This window comes from Canis lupus, chromosome 12 (assembly GCF_003254725.2).
Source record: "Canis lupus dingo isolate Sandy chromosome 12, ASM325472v2, whole genome shotgun sequence".
Taxonomy (NCBI): Eukaryota; Metazoa; Chordata; class Mammalia; order Carnivora; family Canidae; genus Canis; species Canis lupus.
The window spans coordinates 8,385,500-8,408,021 of record NC_064254.1 but is presented as its reverse complement, the minus strand read 5'-3'; the positions used below and the strand labels follow the sequence as shown (position 1 = coordinate 8,408,021).

The window sequence follows — 22,522 nt, the reverse complement described above, 5'->3', positions numbered from 1 at the left end:
TTACTTAAATATCTATTTCTTTTTATACTCATCACTGGTTCTTTTTCCTACATATTTCTCTATGTTAATTTTTCTTCTTGCTGATCATCATAGTAGCTTTTTATACTTACACAGTTCTTATATCCCAGGCACTCTTCTAAGCACATTACATATTGACCTAATTCAGTCCTCACAGCAGATACTAGTACCATCCCTGTTTTGTAAATGAGGAAACTGAGGCACAAGCCATTCAGTAGCTTGCACAATGGTGCACAGTTGGTACCCAGCTGGTACGCAAATGAGGGCACCTGGCTCCAGAGTCCATGTACTGAATCTCCATGATTGGTTGCCTCTCAGTTGACCCCTTTTTGGGGAGTGGTATCTGTGGGTGGTAAATGCTCTTAGTCCTCTTATAACAGAAAATGTCTTTACTGTGCTTTCATCAATGAATGAAAATTGGACTATGTATAAAATTCAGGTTGACAGTTGCTTCTCTCCATTGTCCTGGCACCCCTTGCTGTGATTGAGATGTGGGCTGCTGTCCAAGGAGTTCTGCTGCAGGTCCCCTGGCAGCCGGGGCCAGTGGCTCTTCTTCCCTGAAGGTCTGCAGTTGCACGGTGATGGGTCCAGGGCTGGATTTGTCTTTATTTGCACTGCTCCATGCTCCAAGAGCACTTGCAACCCAATGGCTTACATTTTTCTACAGTTCTGGGAAAGCACACCTGCTGTCTCCTCCAATCCTGCTTCTTTACCATGCCTACTTCCCTTCTTCTAGAACTCTTTTTTTTTGGGGGGGGGGGGGACAAAGATTTATTTGAGAGAGAGAGAGAGCGAACTACCTGCTGAGCAGGGAGCCTAAACTTGATCCCAGGACCCCAAGATCATGACCTGAGCCAAAGGCAGACACTTAACCAGCTGAGTCACCCAGAAGCCCCCCCTTCTTTTAGAACTCTTGTCAGATATGTGACAAAGCCTCTCAGTCTCCCCTCTGGGACTTTTAACTGCCTTTTCCCATTTCTGTCTTGCTCTCTGTTCCATGTTTGGGGTGGGTGTGGGGTGACTTTTCCATATTATCTTTTCAATCACTAATTCACCTTTAAAATATGTCCAGCCTAGGGGGGGCTGGTTGGCTCAGTCAATTAAGCATCCGACTCATGATTTTGGCTCAGATTATGATCTCAGGATCAAGTAATGGAGCCCTACATTAAGCTCTATGCTCAGTGTGGAGCCTGCTTAAGACTCTCTCTCTCTCTCTCTCTCTCCTTCTGCCCCTCCCCCCACTAGCACTCTAAATAAATAAATAAATATTTTAAAAATATATGCATATCCAGTCTGGGGTTTATTCCCTTATTCATTCCTTCTATGTTCTTGATTGTTTGTGCCAATGACTCTATTTTTCATTTCTAAACATTTTTCCTGTCCGTCTATTCTTGTTTCATTCTTATTCATACCTATTTGTCATATGATTTCTTATTCTTTTTAAAGAAAACTTAAGCTGTCATTAATCTCTTTGAGTATTCTTATCATACTTATTTTGAAGTCTGTCTCTAGTGGTACCATCATTATGGAGGGAGCGCCTCAAATTAATATAGATCTGCTGAGACCCAGCAGGGGTGTCTCTCACGGGCCTGCAAGACTTCATGTTCCAGCATGACTATTATAACACTGCTTGTGTTAGTGGAAGTGGGAGGCAGCCCAGTTGTTCTACCCTCGGGGAAGGCGAGTAAAATGTTAGGGTACACACTATGTGATGTATCTAGTAGTTAGAAATTGAGGACTAACAAAATGGGTAGATGTCAGAAACACAGTACTGGTAAATAAATAAGAAACAGAATGGGATCTGTAGCACAGTATTGCTTTCATAGCTTAAAAATTGCACAAAAAACTTTAACATGAATTATAAGAATATATACTATAAAAGAGTATACATCAAACTGATTAGAATGGTCACCTGTTAGAGGCATAAGGGAAAGGGAATTGGAGATGGAATATAGGCATAGGGTTAAATACACCCACACACATGCACACATATATATATACTCACACATATATGCATACATAGATATACACACACACACACACACACCTACATATGTGCAGGGCTTTATCCATACTGACAAGGATAATGTGCCATTAACTAAAGAGTAAGACTAATTCAACCCTTTGTGAGTCTGCATCAATAAATGTCTGTATCTGTCTATCCAGAAAATTACTTTCATCTCTAATGAATTCATGTTCCAGCTATTAATTTTACTATCTTTTTTTTAGCATTAGATTTATTCATACATTTTGGCATTTTTGTGGGCAGGTCCCTTTTTAATGAAACACATTTTTATTTCTTTCTCTTTCCCTCTGTCCATTTGTGCTTATCCATCTCTATCTCTATCCTGGCCCCCAATCTGGAAGACAATTTGGAGTAACTGTTCTACAGTGATATTTGGATATGGCCCATCTGGGCAGAGCCTCAGTGGGCAACTCAGTGTTGCAACTGAGAGAAGCGGAGTTGGTTCCCTTCTTCCTCTGTGGGCTTGCAGTAGGGTGTGAATCATAGCCCTAGGCAACATGTAGCAACACCTTTTTTCTCTTCAGCCCCCTTTTGGTCACAGGTGGGGTGGCAAGGGACTCTCTTCCCACCCTGCAGCTTCAGACTATCTTGCATGGTGTACTTCGAGTCACTTCCCTGTTTCTGGCCCTGGAGCCCTGCCTGCTGCAAGCTTAGGCTCTTCTGACCATTCTGCATTTCTGTCCCACTTCTGGTCTTCAGAAATCTGTCTCAAAAGCTAATCCAGCCAAGTCGTCTGAATATTCTCTTCATGTTATCCACCTTTGCTATGGTGGGAAGAGGTGGGTTCTCCCTCAATTGATTTTCAAATCATACAAACAAGTTTAGATACAACCTGATGAAAGGGATATTAGCAAGGAGGAGATGAATGTGCCTGATTTTAAGACTTCAAAGGATTTTCATACTCCTGTTTGTTGGAAATTCATCTAAGGATTATACACATAAATTATGCTAGGCCCATTAATTTTACAAATAGCCTTACAAACGGTCTTTAGGGAGTCTAACCTTTCAGTAATCACAGTCGTCTGTGTTAGAGTACAAAGAAACTGGCATCCACGTCACCACTGAAATCCACACTCTGAATTCAGACCCACTTGCTAGACCTTCCTTTCAAAGAGGCCCCTCAGGCAGGCAACATCATTCTGTGTCCTCTCCCCACACCCTAATCCTGCTACTGAAGTTTAATTTGATTTTACTGAGATACTACAGTAGTATAGTCAAATAGAAGGACAGATTTCAGATTTTCACTGGAGTCCAGAGTAATGGACCTGGGGCCCTAGGACCCTGGACTCTAGTCTTACCCCAGCTTTACTCCTCCATTCAAGCCTTCCCTTCCAATGTTTCCCCCAAACGAGTATATGCCTGGCCTCTCCACCCTGTGGCCCCCACGGTTCTCATTGACTGCGGTGCCTTCCCCACCCTCACCTTAACACCTCTGCTCTCCTCAGAATCCACCCAAGGCTCACCACTAGTAATGATGCCTTTCCTAATGCCACTAACCCACCTTTCCTCCTCTAAACTTGTGTCTACCACTGATTTAACATTAGGCACTTGCCCTTTGGTCCTGTCATCTTATGAATATAATGTCCTTTCAGTATGTCTGAGAGTGCCCTCATGCCCAAAACCAGTCTGGTGTATCACATATGCTAACACATGGTAAAAACAGATATTATCCCAGTTATTTTTTCTTTTTTTCTTTTTTTAGTTTATTTAAATTCAGTTTACCAACTTATAGTATAATACCGAGTGCTCATCTCATCATGTAATTCCAGTTATTTTATTATAACCCATTTTTCCAATGATAAAATGGAGGCTTAGAGATGTTAAGTAACCTGCCCTACTAGAAGTAGCAGACTTGGGATTTGGACTTAACTCTGCTAGACCTACAAGTTTGTAATTATCTTCCAGTTTAACCAAAATGGCAAAGAGGTTTGCTTCATCTCAAGGCCAACTCCCAGTGACTGGTTATAGCTGCCCAAAGTGCTGTGTTGAAGAGCCAAACTCAGGCTCAGCAGGAAAGCAAACCATCCATGAGGGAAGAACAAGGTCTGCCATGGGTCCAGCTTTTCCAAGGAAGAGCACGCGGGCCCCCTGTTTGTGGTCCCGTGTATCATGCTAACTTTTTTGGACTAGAAGAGACTTCTTAGTTAAGGTTTGTATATTTCACACAGCACTTAGAACACAGGACTTAGCATATAGTGCACGAGCAAGGAATATTTACTGCCTGGAAGTGATGTCAACATCCTCAGTAGGAACTGCATCACAGAAATTGTGCAGGCAGCCTGCAGACGGCCATAGAGGGGGAGTCAAAAGTGAAGAGCTCTGTTCTGGATCAGCCAAGCAGCTTTTACTTAGTGAACAATTTCAAACTAACAGACATGCAAAATAAAATGTGAAGCTTAAGGAAAATTGTTTTATACAAAAGACTATGATTGTAAAAAATAACTGTTGCTTCTGCATGATAATAGTATTTTTATATGAACTACTTGGTACAGGAAAACTCTACACCACATTACCTCACGTGTGGCGTTTTCTAAGGTCATGTGTCTCCACTGGAGCTCCCCATGGGTGGTGGCAGGTTCCAAGTACCCCACCACCCCCTGCTAACACCCCCACTCTGTCAATCAATGAATCAGAAAGGGTGGGGGGAGGTGTTCCTGGCATGTGCTGTTGTGAGTTACTGGAAACCAAATTACTAATTACCAGCACTCTCCTACCAGCAGAGCCTCTCCCTGTGCCCCGGCTTCCCTCCCTGACCATCTCCTGCCTCAGGCTGGGAGTTCTCTGTTTCTGTTTCATCTCTTTACCATACCTCGGGATGGGGATGTGTCCAGGAACCCAGGCCAAAACCAGCAAATTTATCACCATGCTAATGACAGCAAGCTGCATGCTGAGTGAATTCTGCTTTTCCCCTCAACATCTTTTGCCAAAACCTGTAGAACTGCAAAATCTAGCCGATTGCAGAGACTGTTATCTTCACATGAAGAATGACTGTGTTAGAAAATGCAATAAGGTGTCAGCCATAAGGCTATTTTTAGAAGTTTGTTTGGGAAGATCTCAAAAAACTCATCATGTGGTAGGCAACGTTAGCCAATTCACCAAAACTGAACATCCATACACACATTCTTAACCTACCTTTATCAATATGTGCATTATAAAGACCTGCCTGTGGTCCCCTCGAGATGGCTCATTGTCCTGAGAGTAGGTATTTTTGTTTGTGGAGCTTATGGAACTGGCATTCCTGGTGACAAATCCCCCTCCTTATTTAGTGAGCAGCTCTTCCCAAGCTGGGGGCCATGGAGAATCTTTATCCCTAAGCATTGCAAAACAGCTTCGCCGGGGTTTGGAGAAGGGAGCCCGGTGAGTCATTCCAATGGGAGCAGGGCAAAATCATGACATCCGAGACTGAGAACCTACAGGATTAAGGTATGAGGTTGGGAGGCACATAGTTGAGAAGACATATCATTGAGGCGGCCCATGGTCAGGCAGACGGGCTGTCGGGAGTCTCATCGGGGACATAGTTTCTCAAGGAGGAACGCAGCCCAGTGTGTCCTCCCAAGGAGCAAATCCCCATCTGGTCTCACCAGGAAGGAGGCAGCCAGGCACAGAAGAGGCTCATCGTGTAAGGCGCCTATGCCAGATACCCAGGACACAGGCCAGGCACCACAGCGGCATTGGCCGTCCCTGCTGTGGGCTTGAGAAAGCCCTTAATGACCTCCTCTAAATCAAGAGTCATGTCTAAATGGTGTGTTGCATTTGTCACAGCACTACTTCCTCTTATTTGAAAAACGCATGTGCTATGCTTCTTTACAACTCAATTCAGCAGTGTAGGACGTAGACTGGAATCTCAGCCCAGCACCGCCACCACCGGTCCCCCATCTTCTGTCCATTGCTGATGTAGATAATAAAGGTCATATTGCTCAGAGTGGGGACAAGACCCCATCTGTGGCTGTGGCTGGCCTGGGTTTCAAGTCATTTTACTGTTGGTGCCAGGCTGGTCCAGTTCTCACCCTTGGGCCAGATTTCCACTTCTCGCACTCCCCTTTCCCCAATGCATTCCCTAAATTCTTACCCTCCCCCACTTGGAATTAGGGTGCATAGGCACTGCTTATGCCCCATCCCTGGCTTCCTCTCTGTGCACAGTCCTCTCCAGTGGGGACACGTGGAAGGCACGGTGCAAACTTGCACTCCAGCACACCAGAAAACAGTGGCTTCCAACTGGGACTGAAGTTGCTGCTGAACTTTAATCCAGAGAGGACAAGTCCAAGTGGGGAAATCATGGCATCTCCAGATCCCCACTGCCAATAAGAGAGGATCCTTCTTCTGTGCTGTTCCAGAGAACCGACGAGGTCCAAATCTGGAAGCTACGGGGAAGCAAATGTCAACATCACATCAATAATTGCCTATATATAGCTCCATCAGTGGAACAGCCTGGATGCATACAAGCCATACAAGTAATAACGGGGGTTGCTGAATTGGGCAGGAATGTTAAAATGAATGACCTCTGCAGTCCCTCCCAGTCATACATACCATTCTAGAGGTGTTCTAGAAGGTTCAGTGAGTGACAGGGTCTCCTGTGACTGCATCATTGTCCCCTCATCTTTCAGAACCTCAGCCTTTGAGGTGTCAGATGTACTTTATGTGAAGAAAGGAATGCATTAGACAAGGGAGCAGTGAAGTTCCCAGGCTTTCTCGGGGTCCCCAGTGGCCGGATCGCATCTCCCAAATGGGACATGTGACCCAGACAGCTCTGACATTTTAGCAAGTGTGCTGAGCCCTTAGATATAAACAAGCCCCCGGGGTGAGGGTGGGGGTGGGGCAGGGGGGTGTGACTTCACTCCCCCCCTTCAAGGATGAAATCATAGAATTATAAAGAGCTGGAGGAGCCCTGGAGGTCACTTCGCCTCAAGTCCTACGTGGGGCAAGGGTCCTCGCTCTCACACTCCACACACTGTCACACAGCCTCTGCTTGAGCACTGTCGGGAAGGGACCCCCTGCTCTGCGGGCAAATGTAGTCCAGCTTGAGACAACTTAATCCATGTTGAGACAATCCTCATTGTGAACTATTTCTTCCTCTTACTGAGCCCCTTGTCTGTCTGTCTTCAACTTGACTTCTGCCCCCGGGAGTAAGTCAAAAATAAATCTGTTCTTTCATCCAAATGACAATTTTCAGATTTTTAAAAAATTTCTATGAAGATTGTATTTATTTATTTGAGAGAGAGAGACAGAGAGAGAGAGAAAGAGAGAGAAGACACGCATGAACAGGGTGGAGGGGCAGAGGCAGAGGGCGAAGCAGACTCCCCGCTGAGCAGGGATTTTGACATGAGGTTCAATCCCAGAACCCTGAGATCATGACCTGAGCCTAGGCAGACACTTAGGCAACTGAGCCACCCAGGCACCCCAACTCTGTTCAGATTTGTAAACAGCCATTATCTCTGAGCCTCTTCTCTCTCCATGTCTTTTCTTCTCTATCTAAACACCTCAGATCACCTCAAATATTTCTCATATGGCATGGTTTTAGACCCCTCAGCATTTTCTATACATATATCTATTTTTTTAAGATTTTATTTATTTATTCATTCAGAGAGAGAGAGAGAGAGAGGCAGAGACCCAGGCAGAGGGAGAAGCAGGCTCCACGCAGGGAGCCCGACATGGGACTCAATCCCGAGATTCCAGGGCCACGCCCTGGGCTGAAGACAGGCACCAAACCGCTGAGCCACCCAGGGATCCCCTATATCTATTTTACTAACATATTTTATGAAGAGTCGCTCCCAGAACAAATGCCAGCTGTGGTCTAACCACCACAGAATGCATATTCAGAGTCCATCCATCACCATCACCTCCCTTCAACTACACACTATACCTTTATTAGTGCAACCTAAAATAATATAAGTTTCACAGTAAATGATGAACTGCTGTGTTCATATTAAGGTTATCATTGACTAAAATCACCATTTTTTTTACTTGACACAGTTTCACACAACTTAAGACAAAAAAGTAGATTTAAAAGTAACCCAGTAAATTATTAAAAGATCAAATCCTGCCTCCTCTTTCATTAATAATAGAACTACTAAAGAGACCAAGGCCCTAAAGAAGGTTATGAGTGACAGACTAAGATAACTGAACCCAAAGATTAATTGAACCCCAAAGTGAAATGTATATTCGCATTGATGAGCCAAGGCACCAGCACAGCAGCCTATTTTTCCAACACCATCCAGTGCATGGAGGGCTCATTTTGGAAGCTATGCCCACTTTTGTCTTCCTTACTCTACCTTGGGTTTTGTGTGCGTGTGTGTGTGTGTGTGTGTGTGTTGTGTTTTGTTTTGATACTTGCAACACGCTTCTGAGGAAAAGTCTTCCTCCAGCCTGTAGGAAACTCACTAGTGGCTTTCTTTTGTGTCTGACAGGTCGCCTGAAGGAAGAAATCACCCAGAGGCATATGCAGCAAGTAGCTCTAGGTGGGTACAGAGTGCACAGGAAGAAGGTGAAGGTAATCCAAGCTGTGTGGTCTCAGAAACCTAGACCCCACTGAAAGATAATCCATCTAGAACCCTCAAGAATGTTAAGGAAGGCAAGATTTGCAGTCAGTGCAAACCTCCTTTGGATGCCCCTCCCCTCTGGGGCCAGTTACCCCCGTCCTGTGTGCTTGCTCCCAGCTGTTGCCTCCTCCTCCTGACCTCTCCCCCTAACCTCAACCCGAGTTCACCCCATGTCCCGCTCCTCAAGGCTCTACTCTGAACTTTCCAGAGCTACTCCAACTAATACTCATGCAACCATTGGTGATGAGAACAGCTACTGTTTTCTGAACCACACCCCCCCACCCCGTGCACTACAGTGTGTGCACAGTCTCTTTTCTGCCTCGTGACTGTCCAAAGAAGTGAGTGCATGTTTCTGGGTGAGGGCAATTCAATGACTTGCCCAGGATCACATGGCTAGGAAGTGTTGAAACTAAGATTTGAACCCAGGTCTCTGAGTCCACACCTGGTGCTCTTAGCACCCATGCTATTCACCGCCAACAATGATGGACTCACTTAATACATTAATAATCCAAACACTAATCAACACAGTGATGCCCAAAGAAGACCTTGGCACCTCTCAAGCAATGGACAGCTGTAGAAAATGCCCCCCCCTTTTTAGATTTTATTTATTTATTCATGAGAGACACACAGAGAGAATCAGAGACAAAGGCAGAGGGAGAAGCAGGCTCCCTGCAGGGAGCCTGATGCAGGACTCGATCCCAGGTCACGACCTGAGCCAAACGCAGATGCTCAACCACTGAGCCACTCAGATGCCCAGAAAATGCCCCCTTTTGCTAGAGGACCCAAGGAAATCACCTGGGAGTCCCATAGTTCAGCTCCAAGAAAGGCTGATCGGGCATGTGTCCAGAGCACAACCACCTTGTTTCCTCTCCAGTTGGCCTGAGCCCAAGCACTTAGAGAGATCTGATGAAATAAGCAATTTGTGTGTTCCACACAAAGGGTTCCCCTTGAGGTGGCCTGGCCCCTGCAATGACCTGCTGTTAGAGAAGTCTAGCACCCAGGACCTCTAGAGGGAAGATGGAGGAGAGCCCTAGGGTCATAAAGATGACCCACTGAATGCCAGTAATTTGGATTATTAGGAAGGTGGGTTGTTTAGTTTCAGTAATAATAATGATCACATCACATAGCCACTGGTTGCATCCAACATAGAACCACGAAGCCTGAGGCACACTGACCCGAGCTTGAGCTTCCCACCATTGGCCCTGGCACTCAGAGGTCAGATCAACATGCCAGGCCCGCCCTCCCATTGCCAGAGATGCAGGCAGAGAATCAGAGCTGAGATACTCCTCAGGAAGCAACCAGAACTCCCCCCGGGCCCCAACTCATGGGACTGGGCTAGGGAAGGGCATAAAGACCTCTGGCTGGGCAGTTGTGCCAAGGTGACCCTCGGGCCTCACGAGTAGGTCACTGGATGGGGCGTCATCCCTAAGGACTGCCACCATGCCCTGCATCTGAGGGCTGCCGTCTGCCTTTTCTCTAGCATCATGATGCTGAGTGACTAGAGACAATGACCGGAAGCCCCTGGTCAATTTCAGAGGCTTTCAGGATGAGAGATGCTCCAACCTCTCTGACCCCCGGTCCCAGACAGTCCCGGACCTTTGGGAAATGGCTGCATGTCCTCTCTGTAATTCTGCGCATCTCCCAGGGAGCCTTCTCCTGAATTACAGCAGGTGTCAGGTTCAACAGGGCCCAGCTTTGCCTGAAGTAATCAGCAGACTTCAAACGAAAAGCACTCTGGATGGAAGTCTAATTAAGAGCATTTGAAATACCTATTTATTTTAAAAGCATACTATCCCAATTAGAGAAGAAGTGTTAACATCTCCCAGCTGCCATTTTGAGCTTAAATGCCATGTTTTTAGTCCAAACTTCTCTGGAGCTTGTTCTGATAGAGCTCTGGAACCGCCAGCGCTCATGTGTCCCCTGGCGACCACATTTCAGAATTCTTTTCATGGAGGGAAAGCTCTCATTGCATCAGATTGTTTATAGAGCCATTTCCTGCCTAAACCCTCACCCTTCAGGCTGGCGTTGGGTCTGAGGGCCAGGACGCAGGGCTCCGGTGAGACCCAGAGCAGCTCAGTATATTTGGTGTTGAGTAGATCCTGGTGTTCTGTGGTTGGGGCTTCTGACGAAGGAATGGGGCAGTGATGACATTTGCTCTTGCCCTGTCTGCTCTCTGTTCTTTCCTTTGTCTCCTTCTCTCTACTTTCCCTCCGTTTTAAGTATTCCCTTTTGGTATTGTTTCTTTCTTTTGCCTTGATGTTCCTGAGTTTCCATGAAAGTGTAGGTCACGTTGGTTGGTTGTTCTGGGCTAAGTTCGGGGTACTGAGCAGGAGAGGTTTATTTGTGTATTTTGCATAAGAATAGATCTATGTGTGTATGAGTGGATGCATGCCCAAGAAAACGTATATAAAGGCAATCTTGTATCTCAGAGGAGCAAAGATTTAATGGTGACAGAAGAGACGCTCTTCCATATGGAAGAGGCTGTAGATTGGCGGAGGAAATCCAGATCCAGTGATGCGCTGGAGCCAGCTCCACACCTATTGGAGGAGCAACCATTACCATTTTGGAAATTTGGAAAGCTATGGTAAGACACAGCTGTTGCTAAAAATTAAATTTTAGAAGGGTGCCTGGGTGGCTCAGCCAGTTAAGCATCCAACTCTTGATTTCGGCTCAGGTCATAATCTTAGGGTCATGGGGTCAAGCCCCGCATAGGGCTCTGGCCTCAGTGGGGAATCTGCATAAGATTCTCCCTCCCTCTCCCTTTGCCTCTCGCCCCTTCCCTATGAGAGTGTACATGCTCGCTTGCTCTCTCAAGTAGATAAATAAATCTCTTTTAAAAATTAAACTATAGAAAATTATAATTAAATAAATCATATTTAAAAACAAAGGCAATAAATTCTCAAAATTTATCACTTCCTAATGACAGATCTTCCTCAACTTACAATGGAGTTACATCCTGATAACCCCATCATCAGTTGAAAATATTGTTAATTTGAAAATGCACTTAATACACCTAACCTACAAAACATCTAGCTTAGCCTAGCCTACTTTATTTTTTTTATAAATTTAGTTTTTATTGGTGTTCAATTTGCCAACATATAGAATAACACCCAGTGCTCATCCCATCAAATGCCCCCCTCAGTGCCCATCACCCAGTCACCCCCACCCCCCGTCCACCTCCCTTTCTACCACCCCTAGTTTGTTTCCCAGAGTTAGGAGTCTCTCATGTTCTGTCTCCCTTTCTGATATTTCCCACTCATTTTTTCTCCTTTCCCCTTTATTCCCTTTCACTATTTTTTATATTCCCCAAATGAATGAGACCATATAATGTTTGTCCTTCTCCGATTGACTTATTTCACTCAGCATAATACCCTCCAGTTCCACCCACATCGAAGCAAACGGTGGGTGTTTGTCATTTCTAATGGCTGAGGAATATTCCATTGTATACATAAACCGCATCTTCTTTATCCATTCATCTTTCGATGGACACCGAGGCTCCTTCCACAGTTTGGCTATTGTGGACATTGCTGCTATAAACATTGGGGTGCAGGTGTCCCGGCAGAGGCGGGGCAAGATGGCAGAAGAGTAGGGTCCCCAAGTCACCAGTCCCCACCAAAAGCCTAGCCTACTTTAAACATGCTCAGAATACTTACATTAACCTACAGTTGGGCAAAATTGTCTAACTCTAAGCCCAGTTTATAATTAAGTGTTGAGTAGCTCGTGTAATTGATTGAATTCTGTATTGAAAGTGAAAAACAGAATGGTTGTATGGGTACGGGATGGTTGTGAGTCTATTAGTTGTTTACATAGCAGCCTAGGGGCTGTGGCCCCCTGCCACTGCCCAGGATCACAAAAGCCTATCATGTGGCCTATTGCTATCCTGGGAAAAAGTCAAAAGTCAAAATTCAAAGTGTGGTTCCTCCTAAATGAGTATGACTTTTGCACCATCCTAAAGCCAAAAAATCCTAAGTCAGACCATCATAAGTTGGAGACCACCTGTTGTTTACTATGTTTTATTATTATCACAGCTCTTGAGGTTACTTACTACTACTATACTTGTATCATGGAAATACTGTCTTAAGGTTTACTACTGTGCATCTCTTCCCGATTCCACATGCAGTGACATCACAGTGGCAGCTTGAAACCAGCCCACTGGGACTATTTACACCACAGAAGTTGACAAATGTTATTATAAATTGGGGTGCTTTTTTCCCAGAGAACTGGTTGTCCAACATTTATCACGATAGCTTGGGCATCCAGATAAGTGCCATTGAAAGGTCAGTTTTGTGCATATGTGTGTGCTCTTATGAAGACTCTTCCTCTTCCTAGCTGAATATCTAGATGATGGTTCTCTTTTCATTTACTGCCTACCCAGGGAACCCTGGTCTTTTAGAAGGTGAGGGGACAGGGAAACCAGGGAAGACAGATGTGGGGCAGGAGAAGCCCTCGGCCCAGGGGGCCCCTGGGTGTAACAGCCAGAGTCTCAGTTCCTTTAAGAGAAATGTCAATGACCAGTTATATGAATATCATCGACAAACAAATGTTCCTCCTATCTTAGAGGAGGGCCTACTCCCACACACCATTTCAGGAAACAAGAAAACAACACAGTTTTTAATGAGACATCATTTGGAGAGGATATTAATTGAACTAGATTCAGTTGGTTGAGTTGAGAGTACTTTGCTGCATTTAGTTGTGTATGGTTCCCCCCTTTATTGTATCGCCCTGAAGGCAGTAATGCAGATAAGGCTGATCAGCAAATGTTTTTTTTTTCCTTTTTTTTTTTTTAATTGAAGTTTGATTTGCAAATGATCCTTGAGAACTTGGCATGTGCGAGACCTGGGTCTAAGTTCTTTATGTGTAGTTTTTTCTTTATTGCTTCTGGAATCCCCATGAGGGAGATACTACTGTTATCCTCATTTTAGAGTTAAATCCCAAAAGGGTTAAGTGAACCTGCCTAACTTTGTTCAGCTCAGGGATGCAATGAACACGTGTGTCCAGAGCCCGTGCATAACCCCTCTACTGCACCTCAGTTCACAGAGGGACACAGATCCAATGCCTGCCCTCAAAGGATTTCTACCCTAGCCAGCATAAGAGGAAATACACATTAAAAGGGAATTCTTTACCTAATTTTGGATTTAGTTACATATATTATCCTATTCACTACCCTCTTTCTACTGTAGCCCCAAACCAGCTCAACCGTGGCCTCTGCCATAAAACCTTACCTAGCCCCTTCTCCCCAAGCCTGGCCGGTCCTCCAGCCTCACATGCCTCCAGAAGGCACCAGCCTTATTTTGTAGTGTGTATTTTCATGGCTATCTTCTCCATGCTGAAAGGTGAGCTCCTGGAAAGCTGGGTGCAATCAAATTCATCTCTGTACCACTACCGGCCAGCGCAGGCAATAAATAGGCCAAATCAATGCTTCCCCAGATAACTTCCAGACTCACACATCTTGCAAAAGTATAAAGAGACATTTGAACATAAAATAAGTCCATTTAAAAGAAGTAGAAGGAGTAAGTGCTTCTGGACACCACCGCTGAGCCAATTACAATACAGAGGCAATAAATTTGGCTGTCTCTTATTTAGCCACCAAGCAAAATGAGAAGTACCCGGAGTTACATAGGTTTCATTTTCTGACAACAGGAAGCGTACTAATTTATCCACAGAAATAGAATTTCTTCCTGGAACTAAACATAAAAACCAGAATTTATTGTTCAGATTCTTATTAAAAGACACTGAGTGACACAGTGAACGATGTCTTCAACTGCAGTCTTACAAAAGATGCCGAAATGTTGTTATACCAGATTATTCTTCTATCGACCCTCTATAAAAGCAAGAAGCCTGACATTAAAGCATAACTCATTGAAAACATTTATGTGAGTGGCCGAGGTAATCTGCTCCAGGTACTCTGCTTTCTTATGGTTTCACAGAACAAGAATAAAACCAAGAGAAGCCGGGGCAGGGAATATGGGCTATTGCCTCTCTCTTAACTGTCTCTTTTGAGCAATATTTGATCAGTGACAGGCTGTTGTTCTGCTCACAATCAAAACTCTACAAAATGCCTGTAATTCAGATTTAAGAGACACGTGGCACTATCAGTATATGAAATGTGTCAGGTGAGAGAGACAAGCCGTGAGAGTTTTGAGAACTTACCAGAGGAAGTGGCCCCTGACATTTGTCACCAGGGCCACAGTCTAGGCTGAACCATGAGGAATGGGCAGGAGTCAGAACCTCAGAGAAGAGTGGGGAGGCAGTTGTCATGTGGAAGTTGGTAGTGTCTGTGTGTGTGTGTGGTATGTGTGCATGGTGGTCAGATGTATGTGGGGCATGTGTGATGAATGCCCCATTCATTTATCAGGGGTATGTAGGGTGTATGTGGTATTGGTGGGGGGTGTGTGGGGATATGTGGGGTGTGTGTATATATGGTATGGGAATGGTGTGTCAGTGTGGGTGTAGGTGGGAGTCTGTGTATGTAGGGACACATGATGTGTAGGTTTTGTGTGGGTAGGTATACATGAGGTACGTGTTTTTGTGTGTGGAGGGTAGAGGGAGAGGACTTTATTGAGCAGTTATCTGAAGTAGTGGAGAGAAAAATCTAAAATGGTGAGTTGGGCCAGTTCACTGAACACCTTGAATCTGAGCATTTATCTTATGGGCAGTTGAGCCACTGAATATTTTTGAACAAGGAAGTTTGGGTCAAAGAGGCCTCTTAGGAAAAGAAAGCCCCCAAAGCAGTCATTCTAGTTCTTCAGAATTTCTTTTTTTTTTTTTAATAATTATTTTTTTTAACTTTTTTTTTTAATTTTTATTTATTTATGATAGTCACAGAGAGAGAGAGAGAGGCAGAGACATAGGCAGAGGGAGAAGCAGGCTCCATGCACCGGGAGCCCGATGTGGGATTCGATCCCGGGTCTCCAGGATCACGCCCTGGGCCAAAGGCAGGCGCCAAACCGCTGCGCCACCCAGGGATCCCTTCTTCAGCATTTCTAACTGACTGAGGAGTACATAATCTGTATCACCCCACTCTCAATCCCTTGCCCACTTGCCCTGTGCTGGACTGTTCCTCTGGGTACACATGCTTCTGGCCCAGGCTCAGGGAGGGCCTCCAGAATGTCTGGCTGTCTGAGTAAATCTGCTACAGACATTGCCCACTGAGATATGATGCTGCCCCAGGGAGCTGCACACTGATCACTTGCCATGCAGACTGGCCTGGCCCCTTGTGGGCTGGTGGTCAGTTAATTCTGTTGTTCTGTGATAGATGGAAGTGGGGAGATCAGTGCCCTTGAGAAGCTCACAAGCTGTCCATGTTGGGTAACTCCACACCTTTCTCTGCCTTTACCCCTTGACCCAACTTCTGTGTAAACATAACCTACTAGAATGTTTCATTGCCTCTATTTGTAGGCATGTTTTTTATATACTGTTACAGAAGATAGAAACAATAATGATTAATAAATAAACATCCATGAACATGACATCCGCATGCCAAGGTTCCAAATGCATCTGAGATCCCACCCGCCCCCAATACTAGCCTCTTTTTTTTTTTTTTTTTTTATTTATGATAGTCACAGAGAGAGAGAGAGGCAGAGACACAGGCAGAGGGAGAAGCAGGCTCCATGCACTGGGAGCCCGACGTGGGATTCGATCCCGGGTCTCCAGGATCGCGCCCTGCGCCAAAGGCAGGCACCAAACCACTGCGCCACCCAGGGATCCCCAATACTAGCCTCTTGAATACTAGTTCTCCTCTCCTCTCTCCTGTATCCCTCTCACCACCTCAGGAGCAGAGATCTTTGAACAACGAAGTACCCAAGAACAGTTCTCTGTGGCTGCAGTGCCACCTGGATCTTTGGATTGCCACTGGGTGATATGCACTACCTAACCCTGAAAATGGGGCAGCAACAGCTCCATGTTGACCCTGAAAATGGGGCACGGACAGCTCCATGTCCCCAGTAGGGGCCTTGAGAAGGGTTGGGAGAGCCACCAAGACCAGAGGCTGCCAATTCTACTATGTTGTTCCAGCTTGGAGTCTGCTGAGGGGTTCTCTTCTCCTGAATAGAATTCCCACTGTGGTCTGTGGTACAATCCCTGCTACTCTCCAATCTGTTTTTTAAGACTGAATCTTGCATTGCCTTTTTAGAATTCTGCCGCCTTGGGCACCAAACTTGAGAGAAAGCAAAAGGCCAAAGTGTCATCCATTCATTTATCAGACTTCACCGAACACCTAGTGTGATCCAGACAGTATGTGAAACCAGGAGGTCCAGGCTTTGGAGAGGAGCCACTGATTGGGATAGAACTGCATTCTCTAGCTCAGTGGTTTTCAGAATGGGTTCTCTGGGACCTACGTGTTCTTAGGGAGTGTGAGGCAAGGGTGAGGGGAGCCAGTGTGCAAGCAGCAGGGCCCCAGGATTTTGCCCACCCTGATTCACCCAAAGCAACTTGTTTCTCTTTTTGCCATGAAGCCTTTGTTTGAGAAAAGGTTCTGCAGCTCTTAGCACATCTTCCTTCAGACCTTGTGGCTTTAAGACATTTCCAGAGGCATATTCCCAGCTTCCCTCCCCAGAACTAGCTGAGTTTCCTCTGGACTCACACAGAGCTCTGTACCTCTAGGATAAGACCCACCACATTGTATGATAATTATGTGATCTTCTCCCCACTGGACAGAGGATCTTTATTTCCCCAACACTGAGTACAGTAATTGGCACACAGTAGGTCCTCCATAAGTGTTTGATCTGTGCCTACGTTCCAACATCTATAAAATGTAGCAGTTGTACCAAGGGACATCCTGTGCCCAGCGCATCCTGAAACTGAGCTGGCGTTTTGCTGATTGCCTGTTGAATGAACAAGTGAATCTAACACTCCTCAGCCCTCAGGTGCCATGATTTTACCTCTTTGTGAATGCAGACCTCCTTAAGACATGCAGGAAATGTAGACTTGATGAGGAGATGCATAAGGGCTTGGATTAGAAGTGCCTTCATCCTCTCAGAAAGGAGTGATCAAAATATTGACCCCTGGAGTAAGACAGAATGTAAAGGAAGCAGCTGCCTCAAAGGCTGAGATGGTATCTCATTTGGCTCCAGAAGGACTCAGTTGGCTCTGTTAGACCAGTGATAAAGTCTCACCACCTGATTCAATTCTAATCCACGGTTGCTTATGAATATAGGACCGGCATCAGTGACATGAGGCCAAATTTGGCCGGATTCCCAGGCTCAAGATGGAGCCTAGAAGTGAGGAGTCCCTACCCCATTTCCCTGCTGAGTTCCCATTTACCAAGGCTCAAGTCCCTTTGGGTAGTTCAGACTTCCTCACCAGCCATTCTGGAGAACAGAAGGAGGCTCTGGATATCAGCCTTGAACTGCAGCTATAGTTTAGTAAAAGAACATTTGCCTTGGAATCAGGAGGGCCCTGCTTGAATCGTGCCTCTACCATTTGCTAGCCATGTGACCTTGGTCCATCAATCTTCTTGAATTTCCATTTCCTTGTCCACAAGAGAAGATCAGCTCCCCAGGGCTGCTCTGAGTGCCAGTTAAGATGTGTATATGATGGAGCCAAGTACAGAGTAGATGCTCAGCAAATCATCATGAACCTGACTTTGAGGACCAGGACCAGACAACCAGATGCCCATGCAGCAGACATGGCCCCCTGCCACAGCTCTGGGCCAACAGCACCAGTTGGCATAACTCATGGAGGTCACCACATTTCCACATTCACCTTGTCTCTCCACCCACAGGTGTTCACAGGCACCACTAATCACTCTACCATGAAAAATACAGCCACTGTCTCTCCCACTGAGCACTAAATTAAGGATGATCCTGTTACCAGTTGCCAGGGCCATTTTATCCATCATGCAAATGTGGAGAACCGTGGATGCTACTTTGAATGAATTAAGCATTTGATCAATGCCCTAGTCAGTCGGAGCTGCTATAACAACATTCCATAGACTAGGTGCGAGATTAACAACAAAAATTAATTTTTTCAAAGTTCCAGGGGCTAGAAGCTGGAGATTAGGGTGACAGTACGCTGGTTCTAGTGAGGGGCCCTCACTGGGTCACAGAGTGCCAACTTCTCATTGTGTCCTCACACAGCAAAAAAGGAGTGAGCTAGATCTCTGACCCCTTTTTATAAGGGTTTCACGAGGGCTCCATCCCCATGACCTAATTACCTTCCAAAAGCCTCACCTCCAAATACCATTGCATTGGGAATTTGATCTCAACATACAAATGTTGGGGAACACAAATATAAAGACAATCGTATACAGATATATAACAAACATATATAACATACAATAAACATAATGAACATATACACAGTCAAATATCTAGAAGACAAAATTCTGGCCTCTTGATGTCATCTGCTAGGCTAAAACATATTGTGGCTGGCCCTCCGGCTGGCCCTCCAGCTGGCCCTTCCAGCTGGCACAAGTAATAAAAATCACCATTTGTGCCAGCCCAGGACAGATCTTGGTGTTCCCTAGGAATGATTTTGTTGCATGAGTAATGGAGCTGAGTAAGATTCATTTCCCCAAAAGCTCATTTCCCCAAAGAAATTGATGATGAGTTTGGGGAAGACCTACCAACAGACAACCAGCATCATTTTTATCATAGCAAACAGCCAAACAAACAAAAAGAAGAACAAAAGATAACACAAAGATCCCCTGGATAGGCAGACAGATTAAATGAGCTATAGTTATGATATATTCATATCATATGATATATTCATAAAATAGAACACCATAGAGGATTCAAGATGAGTAAACTAGAACTACATGTAGTAATATGAATAAATCTCAGAAACACAATGATGATTGCAAGAAAGACAATCGCTGAAAGATATGTGGAATAATGCCATTTATGTAAATTCCAAAATCGTCAATACTGTGTATCAGGGGAGGGGAGTGGGAGCTTTGTGTTATGGTGCAAGATAACATAAGTACAGAAAACGTATATACACATGTACAGTCCAACAAAAACTTACAAAGAGAACACCTCTGTCACCTTCTCTTAGGTCAAGAAATAGCTAAGTAATGAAGTAATTTTAAGGGATGTTAGAGATAAAGGCTGAGAATGTGCCAGCAGGAAGGGAAGGTCTGCAGCACCATCAGGACAGTGTTACCTTTGGGGGGCAGGGATAGTGGATGGAAGGGGATGCTAAGGAGGCCTTCCCCAGCTTTGCAACGTTCTCATTCAAACACACATGCATACACACCAAAGCACGTGTGGTGCACTATCGAGATTTTTCAAAATACGGAGGCTGTATGTGGGTGTTATTTATAACACTCTCTAAACTTTTTCGTGTTTGAAATAGTTTATAATAATTTCCAGAACTTGATGAAGGATTAGATTCCAAGGATTCAGAGATCAAACAAAAATTACTGTGTGGTGGAATCCCCATGATAGAAGTGGTCGTAAAAACTAAATCCCGATTCATTTCTGATTAACCTTCACTTCCTCACTACTGTTTGGGTCAGGAGCATTTTACTTAAAAATGAGAACAGAAAATTTACCACTTCTCAGTTCCTTCTCTAGGTGCCTTGTATCCACTAGGAGGGACTTAAGAGCTAAAGATGATGTGCCTGACACATGAACAATGCAGGGGAGGCGCTTGCAAGGCCACCTTTTGTTGTTCTTTCACTTTTTATGTCCTTGCAATGGGGACAATTTGGCCTCGTCCTTGGATGCAAATTGGATAGCTCAGCAACTCAGATGCTCATTCGCTGTTATTTACAAACAAAACAAGTAAGAACCAAAAAATATTGGTCATTCTATATTGATAACTACAATCTCAACAATTCAAATTTCACTCAAAGCTAAGAGTTCTCTCCTTTTCCCTGGGTGAGGCCAACTGCAAAGAGGAAAGGGATAGAGTGAGCTCCTTCTCTTTCTAAGACACTTCCTCTCGCAGCCTACTGAACTCAATTTCCCCTGACTCCAAGAAGGAGTTGGAGAGAAGGAGGAAAGGCAGCTGGTAAAGATCTCACTTGACTGGTACTTTGTAACATGTCTGCAAGTTCTTTGGGCCCAGGAGATGTTCCAAGCTGACTCTTCCTCACTTGAGGAACTTCATGGGTCCCTAGAGGTCCCTTGCCTTGATGCAGTGTACCTTTTTTGGACAATGGTTTACCCACTTTGAGCCTTTGTGGCTCAGGATCAAAATACAAAGCAGATTACTCAAATTAGGTGGGGCACCTGGGTGGCTCAGTCGGTTAAGCGTCTGACTCTTGATTTCAACTCAGGTCATGAGATTGAACCCAGATAAGGCTGTGCCCTGAGGTGGAGCCTGCTTATGATTCTCTCTCTTCCTCTGCCTCTCCCCTCTGCTCACTCTCTCTCTCTTTAAAAAAAAAAAATCAAATTAGGTATTGGAAAGAGAGTTAAATAAAAGCCTATCGACAAAGGTGTTAGCAGAATGCAGGGAAACACAGAGGTTGTGACAACAACAGCAGGGCAAGAAGCATTGCTGCCCCTAGACCCAAGGGGGCAAGAAGTGCAGTTACCAGGACCTGAAGACAGAAAGGGCTCTGCAGAAAGGCTCAGGCCATCTGATCGGAGCTACAGCCTTTAGTCAAGCAGTGCATCCAGCTCATGGCATTTCAGCCTCTCTCCCCTCGACCCCTCCAGTCACTTGCCCATGCTCACCACTGGCTGAGCCCAGCTGGAAGGCAAGGGGTAGTAAGGAAGCCTGTTATTCCACCAGCCATCTCCTGGGGCAAGTAGCAGGAGAGTAGAAGACAGGGCAGGTGTGGGGGAGCCACTTAGGGGTGCAAAACAGATAAGCACAGGGCTCAGCCCCCAAGCATCCTGTGGTCCACTGCCAGGTTTCTCTCTCCTTAGATCCCTCACCCCTCTGGGTGACCCTATTAAAAAGGATCTGTGTTCTAAGTGAGTGCTAGAGGGCGTAAGTGGTATGCCAACGCCAGCTCACAGAGGCCTCGAGAGCTGATTCAGGAACATCATGTTGGTAGCTTGAAATCAGCCATGATGGGAATAGCTACACTTCCACATTGTTTCTATGAGAGCACAGTGACAACTCTCTGGTCTTGCTCCTGGCACATCAGCCCATACCCTGCTTGAGAGTTCTTGAGTGGGAATCAGATTTCTGTCCACTGTGTGTGCACACACACACACGCACATGGCACACACCCCACACACATGCACAAATTTCTAAGGATTCTTACCAAGCCTTTCTGAGTGGTCTTCAAACCCCCTCAAGACCTTTGAAGGAAGCAGAAGAACCTCCATATACATCACCCCTAGTAAAGAGGATAAAATGGGCTAGATATAAACTGCTAACTTTGTTTAAAGAAATTCCCTTCAAAAATTTCTTTTGGCACTTTTCTTGATGTGGGGTATTTTGGTTGTCTTGCAAGCTCTTGCCATTGCACTTTGAAAATGTGCCAGTTCTACTGTGTGGCCTGTCTCAAAACTCACTTTTGACTCTACTATGTAATAAAATTTTTTTGAAAGGAGCAGACCGATTTACAAATTGGCTAGTAGCAGATAAGTTTTCTAAAAGTGGCAGGAGACGGTTTTATTAAGGATCCTCAACTCAGTTCCTAACGTCCTGAAATGTCTCTTGTAAGCCAGCCAGAAGAATTGACCAGATCCCAGTAACCATCACCATTAGGGGTTTTTATAAGAGGAAGGCCCATGCTCACTTTTGCAGGCACGAGAGAAACTGCCTTCCCACAAGGTCACATGTGTCCTGAGAACACTCCAGAATGGCTTGTTCCAGTGTGACAAAGATGTAACTGGGTTTTAGGGATGCCAAGGTTCTTGCTAACTTCCATCTGAAAAGCCACTCAGACCAAGGCCTGTGGTCACTACTGGTCAGTGAGGCTGCAGTGACAGGCTTACCAGGGTACTCCAGCTTTGAGAGAAACCTTGTGTTCAGAAATGTGAGCTCGCCTCTGAGGAGTGAAGGAGCCTCAATGGGCCAGGGAAAGGAGGCAGGA

The 22,522-nt window shown here is 45.2% G+C and overlaps 1 protein-coding gene and 1 long non-coding RNA gene across 21 annotated transcripts in view; one reads left to right on the top strand and one right to left on the bottom strand.

The window, feature by feature from the left end:
• The window catches only part of LOC118350412 (uncharacterized), a 36,193-nt gene extending 29,495 nt beyond the window's left edge, over positions 1-6,698 (bottom strand). The window contains exons 1-2 of one of the 2 annotated variants that reach the window (XR_004804163.2): positions 6,572-6,698; positions 5,177-6,405 (exon numbers count right to left, since the gene is read on the bottom strand). This is a non-coding gene — a long non-coding RNA (uncharacterized LOC118350412). Of the gene's footprint in view, positions 1-5,176; positions 6,514-6,571 lie in introns of those variants that run through there. The other variant, XR_004804162.2, reaches the window with a different exon arrangement.
• Positions 1-22,522, top strand: part of KIF6 (kinesin family member 6) — a 380,576-nt gene that overhangs the window by 321,004 nt on the left and 37,050 nt on the right. For all 19 annotated transcript variants that reach the window (XM_025418669.3, XM_025418662.3, XM_025418671.3 and 16 more), the window contains one exon: positions 8,449-8,499. In XM_025418669.3, coding sequence (XP_025274454.3) covers positions 8,449-8,499 — 51 coding nt within the window. The remainder of the gene's footprint in view (positions 1-8,448; positions 8,500-22,522) is intronic.